At 48.3% G+C, this 5,927-nt stretch overlaps 1 protein-coding gene across 1 annotated transcript; it reads right to left on the bottom strand.

The window, feature by feature from the left end:
• Positions 1-5,211: 5,211 nt before the first annotated feature.
• LOC105546668 lies at positions 5,212-5,926 on the bottom strand (the record flags this gene model as incomplete). Its single annotated transcript, XM_011989934.1, has 1 exon — positions 5,212-5,926. A coding segment is annotated over one exon (606 nt), but the record flags the coding sequence as incomplete, so codon positions are not given.
• Position 5,927: the final 1 nt, after the last annotated feature.

The following is a 5,927-nucleotide window of genomic DNA, read 5'->3' as shown; positions in this document are numbered from 1 at the left end:
CCATTCTCCTTCCTCAGTCTCTCAAGTAGCTGGGACTACAGGCGCCTGCCACCACGCCTAACTAATTTTTGTATTTTTAATAGAGACAGGGTTTCACCGTGTTAGCCAGGTTGGTCTCAATCTCCTGACCTCGTGATCTGCCCGCCTTGGCCTCCCAAAGTGCTGGGATTACAGGCGTGGGCCAACGCGCCCGGCTGATGCCCCTCTTAGCTATGAAAAATTCAGGGCACCTCTGTCATGGTTGTGTGTGAGACACTGAGTCCCAGACTTGGAGAAGTGGCCTGTTGCCGAGAACTCTCAGAAACCCATAATCCATAATCACATCAGCTCTGACCAGTGCGTTTGATTTCATAGATACAAACTGCAGCATCACCCACAGAGAGATGGAAGATTCTATTGCAATATAATCATTGTACTTCTATTTATAACAAGTACTGTATAACACTATATATTATGAAAAATAAAAGGGAATAGTTTCAATATTAAAAATAAAACACTTCATGAGTTAAAGTCCTCAGGAAAATTATTTCAAATCAAATGAGTTGGACAACAACGAAAATACTCAGAGTCTAAAAATCAGATTTCCTGAGGGAATCAAGGTGAACTGGCAGCAGTGGTGAATGCATGCTTCTGTCTATCAGAACAGCAGCAATGGCAAATGGAAACAAAATAAAGGGTACATGTGGCTTAAAGTAGGCAGAAGAAATGAAGTCTTATTGTTATCATGATTGTATTTATCACGTAAGGACCACAAAAGTTGCAAAGACCTTTACTTCAAACAGGAAGAGAGGTTTGATATTTTGTTGCAGAAAACTTCCAAGGTGACAGGGATAGAAGAGGCTTCAAAAGAAAGATGTTCCTGGTGATGTAGCCTCAGACCTTCCAGATGCCCCAACATAATGCAGAAGAGGCGTGTTTCCTGCCCTTGACAACCTCATGGATGTGGGCAACACAGCAGCCTCCAAGACCTACAGAAGATGCATGTCTGCCCTGAAGGCGGAGGCTAAGACACACACTCCTTGCTTGGAGAAGTGAGCTGGTTCCGAGGACTCCTAGAGCACAGTGGGCCCTGATTGTTTTCACCACCTACATTTGCAGTCACTGTGTTTCAGAAATGAATCTGTGGTCTCTTTCTACCCAAAGGACAGCCGAAGTCCAAATCCACCTCTTTCCCATGAAAAGTGAGGAGCAAAGAGAGGCCTCTGTCAAGAGTCTCTGGGAACTGCAGGAGAGTGAAGGATGAGGTTTGTGAACAGGAAGGAGGTGACTGTGCCACGCTGTGGCTAAGCTGCTGGCACAGAGATACACGGCCGAGTCCTGCTGCTCTGTTCGCTGGATCGTCAGAGTGGAGACAGATCCCTCATGCCTCTCTGCAGAGAATCGATCATTGGGCAGCCCTGATTTGTCTGGTTGAGCTTGATAATTGAAGTAAGTCAGAAACTCTGGGCCCTGCCCCAGGGCCTGTTGGTACCAATAGAGGCCTGCATGACCCGAAATTGGATCACACCTCAGAGCTACATCCTGTCCCTTCTTTATTACTTTGTACCTAGGAGACTGGGAGACTCCAGCACCTGTGTGATCTGTGGAAATAGAATTTGGCAACAGAATAAGGAAAACATTTGTAGTCATCACTCACACACAGACACACACACGCACACACACACGCACACGCGCACACACACACCTACATACAGAAAAAAAAATGAAACTACTTTGTGTTCTGAGGACTCACCTGTCCCTAGGAAACCCAGGACCACCCAGCAGAGGAGCCTGGTGCCCATGGCAGGGTCAGGCCAGGACGGGGGCGTTACCAGATCAGTGTCACTGTGAGCAGGAGCAGAGGATGACGGACGTCCTTGTCCCCACAGGGCAGTTCCCACAGTGACATCACTTCCTCTCTCAATCCCCAGGAACTCAGGGTCACAGCATTTATACTAGAACACACTTGGGTGACACTTTAAATATTTATAACCACCGTTTTAACAATATCAATGTATGGCTCATTGTTTTGGGCTCCAGAGCTGTCTGTACCCGGAGGCCTCACGCTGCATCTCTGAGTTCATCTTCTCATCCTACAGCCTCTCCTCTGTCTGCTGGGCATGTCCTGTAGGATGCACCAACACTGCCCCTAACATAGGGCACAAAGAGGTGAGCTCATTGTCTTTCCTGCAAAACAGGATCCCCTCTGCCATCCCCATTCATGCCCCAGACTCCTCCATTCCCCCAGTCACTGGTGCCCAATGGGACTGTCACATCACAGGGGTTCCCTCATGAACTGCCCTCATGCCTTTCTTCTGGGATCACTTCCCACCTTTGTTAACTGTAACTCAGAAAAAATACCCATAGAAAATCATCTCAAGCATACAGTGACTTACTAAAGCTCATCTATTCCATGCCCTGGACTGGGTAACTGGAAACTTCCATATGAAAAACACCAGGACCTAAAAAGTTCTAGCATCTAAGATTTGTTTTACCACTGTCCAATTTAAGACACTGATGGAAGAAAACTACTCAGTTTACTGTTTAGGTCCAATTTATACAAATGAAATTAACATTCTTTACTCTGAAATCATATGTTCTCCTTTGAGTAAGTTAAAAGGTCACACAAATCATGAATTAAACCTACCAGGCTAGACTGGGCCAAGAGAAGACAGAGCTTTTTTCTGGAAAGTCTGTTTCTGGGGTTAGTCAATGTGGTGCTGGAAGGAGGCTGGCATGCGAAGTATTTTTCCTTGTTGGAAGATGCTGGGATGTGTAATATCCTGGGTACTCAGCTGATCTGGGAGGAAGGGTGGTTAGGCGTGTAATATGAGGGACCAATTGTTGTCAGCAGGATTGTCCTGGGAAATTGTCTTTCAACCATCTGAGACATGTTTTGGGCTCTTTGGCCCTCTCTGCTCTGTCCTGTTTGGGGGCCAGGTCTCTACATGGAGAGAAGGCATCTCTACCACACAGTATTCTTGCCATCTTCACAGAAATGCAGGGCAATTTCTGCAGATCTGAGGATTTCACTTTGGGTTTGCCATCAAATCATTGAGCTAATCAGCTACAAATTCATGAAGCACATTTCTCATACTGCAGAGCTCAAAGAGAGACCAGAGCGCTTGCTTTGGTTATAAAAGAACTGGATCCAGGAAGGCAGCAAGACATGAGATTCCCTCCCACTCCACAGGTTGCTACACTTCCCAAGAGGTGAGCTTCCCTCCCTCTCCACAGGTCGCTGCACTCTGAGCAGGAGTCTGATGTCCCAGCAACACCAGCAGGACGGAAGCTCAGGAAGGAAACAGAAGCAGGAGGCAGAGCCCTGCCTCTGGGTGGAGTGAGATTTCAGGCACAGGATTAAAAGAAAAGTTAGTAGCCAGTGTCTGGAATATCTACATACAAATTGTGTCCACATTCACCTGAGCAGCACAGGTGTCCCCCAGAGAGGAGTCCACGGACCATGGAAGGTTGAGACAGTCGTTGATCTGGTGCCTAATCTGGGAGAATCCCTCCTGTGCTGGGTTGTATTAAGTCAACTTTGCAAAGGTAAGAGTCTGACTTTCCCACAATGCCATTTCTCTTATCATTCTGGGTTAGAGATGGTCAAAGATAAATTTGGTAAAATTTAGAAGATGGATGTAAAACAGTCACTATAACAATCGGCAGGTCATTGTGGTCAGACAGTGAGAGTTAGTGACCATCAGATACAGAGGCATCCAACAGACCTTGGAAGTCCTGTTCCTTCTGCACCCTGTGTCCAGTTCATCTGGCCAACAGCAGCCAGGCTGCCCCCGGTATTTGGCAGTGCACCTGCAGGGGTGGCCCCCACACAGAGGGAACAGCTTCCCCAGAAGCAGGTTTCCTTGGCCTTTTCCTGTTCTCCCAGCTCAAGATCCCACTGCATGGCCTGGCATGCTCTGATCCTCTCATGTCTCTGCCACTCCAGCCTGTCCTGCCCAGACCTCCAGAAGCCCTGGCTACTGACTGGCTCCTTCACCTTCTGACTTCTCTCCTCAAGACCTTGTCTTCCTCAGCAAACCCCACATATGCATAAAGTCTAATTCTGATCATAAATCTGTTACACTCTCAAACTTGTAGTACCCCTGTTTTATTGATGCAAACATAATGGAGATTTTCTTACCAGATGTGGTTTCAAGGAACAACCTTTAAGGATAGAATTATAGAGGTAGATCTCTGATCTGTCTTGATTTGTTGTGGGGGAAGACCCTGAAGGAGAGCACAGAGACCTGGAGGAGGTCAGGTGCTGCAGCCACAAGAGGAAGCCTTGAGCCAGGTATGGACGCCATGATAGTGATTCCCCATCAATTTCCAAGACTGACCTGAGCCCAGCAATCAAAGGGGTGGGCTTTCTTATACTTAATGCTAGATCTCTGCCAGGTTACAGTAGATGTAGTGTGTGCCTACTATTGGTTCATCCACCCACTCATCACCCACTCAGCCTGTCATTCACTCATCCATTCTTTGTGAAATGGATCTCCCCACATGCCAGGCACCGATGTTGGTAAATGCAGCAGGCACAGCCTTAGCTCTCATGGGCTAAAAAATTAAGTGCAGGGACCGGTCGTGGTGGCTCACGCCTGTAATCCCAGCACTTTGAGAGACCGGGGATCGTGAAGTCATGGGATCGAAACCATCCTGGCCAACATGGTGAAACACTATCTCTACTAAAAATACAAACAAGAATTAGCTGGGCATGATGACACATGCCTGTAATCCCAGCTACCTGGGAGGCTGAGGCAGGAGAATCACTTGAATCAGAGTATCAGAGTTTTCAGTGAGCAGAGCTCATGCCACTGCAATCCAGCCTGGCAACAGAGTGAGACTTTGTCTAAATAAAAAAAAAAAAATTGGGGGGAGCACAAAAATAATCAGAACAAGTATCTGAGAAAGCCCAAGTGTGCTAAATTTTACTAACAGACACATGATTCTGTGAGAGCTTATGAGAGGAAAGTTGATCTCAGCTGGGAGGGGAGGGAGTGCTTCCCGCAGGAGGGCTGATCATGCTGAGATCTGAAGCACAGGTAGGAGCTGGCCACTAGATAAAGGAAGGCTCCAGCCCAGGGCAGAGGAAATGGCCTTTGAAGTCTTTGTGATGGGAAGGAAGGAGTCACAGAAGAGGGGTTCCCCCCATGGCTGCGGTAGAGAGGGGCGGGGAGGTGGCGGGTGGAGGATGACTGCTGAGATGGGAAAGGTGGGCCACAGGAGGGTGGGGAGTAGGGGAAACCCTAGAGACAGGAAGCAACATGGTCACCAGGGAGAGATGGGAGTCTAGATGGATGTGAAATACAAATCCTGTTTCATCCTGGGGGCCTCAGACTCAGGATGATGAGTTGAAAAGTAGGAGCTGAGGGAGCCCTAGCCCAACCCCTAAAGGAGAGCTCGGAGGATAGACCAGAGAGAGCAACAAAGGAGACATCTGAGGACCTGGGATCAGCCCAGGCCTGGCTGAGACTGCCTGCAGAGGCACCTGGCACAGAGCGAGGTTCATACTATCTGGGCCAGTTGGGGCCACTTGGGGTTCCAAGGTTCCTGTTCCAGAAAACTCTGCCCAGGTCATCCCTGAGTCTTGGCTGGGGGAGGAGGGCAGAGCCTCCCTGCTTTCATGTGCGGAGAGGAGACAGCCTTGTAACGCTGTGGAGTAACTGCTGGCACAGAAGTACACAGATGTCTGGGAGGGAGCAGCCGACTCCAGCCTGAGCAGGAAATCCTCTGTGTTTATTCTGGAGACATTGTAGCCATTGGGGACTTCTCCTTTGGTAGTGATACCAGCAGTAACTGAGTAATAAATCAGTCTCAGCCCCATGCCTGGGTCTTGTCGATACCAGTACATGTAGTCATGTTTCATATCCTGGGCACACTGCACTATCATGCTCTGTCCTGTCTTCAGGACTTGGAATTTTGGGGTCTGAGTGACACCAGCATTC

This window comes from Mandrillus leucophaeus, unplaced genomic scaffold (assembly GCF_000951045.1).
Source record: "Mandrillus leucophaeus isolate KB7577 unplaced genomic scaffold, Mleu.le_1.0 Scaffold365, whole genome shotgun sequence".
Lineage (NCBI taxonomy): Eukaryota > Metazoa > Chordata > Mammalia > Primates > Cercopithecidae > Mandrillus > Mandrillus leucophaeus.
The sequence above is the reverse complement of the archived record's forward strand: the minus strand, read 5'-3'. Positions and strand labels throughout refer to the sequence as shown.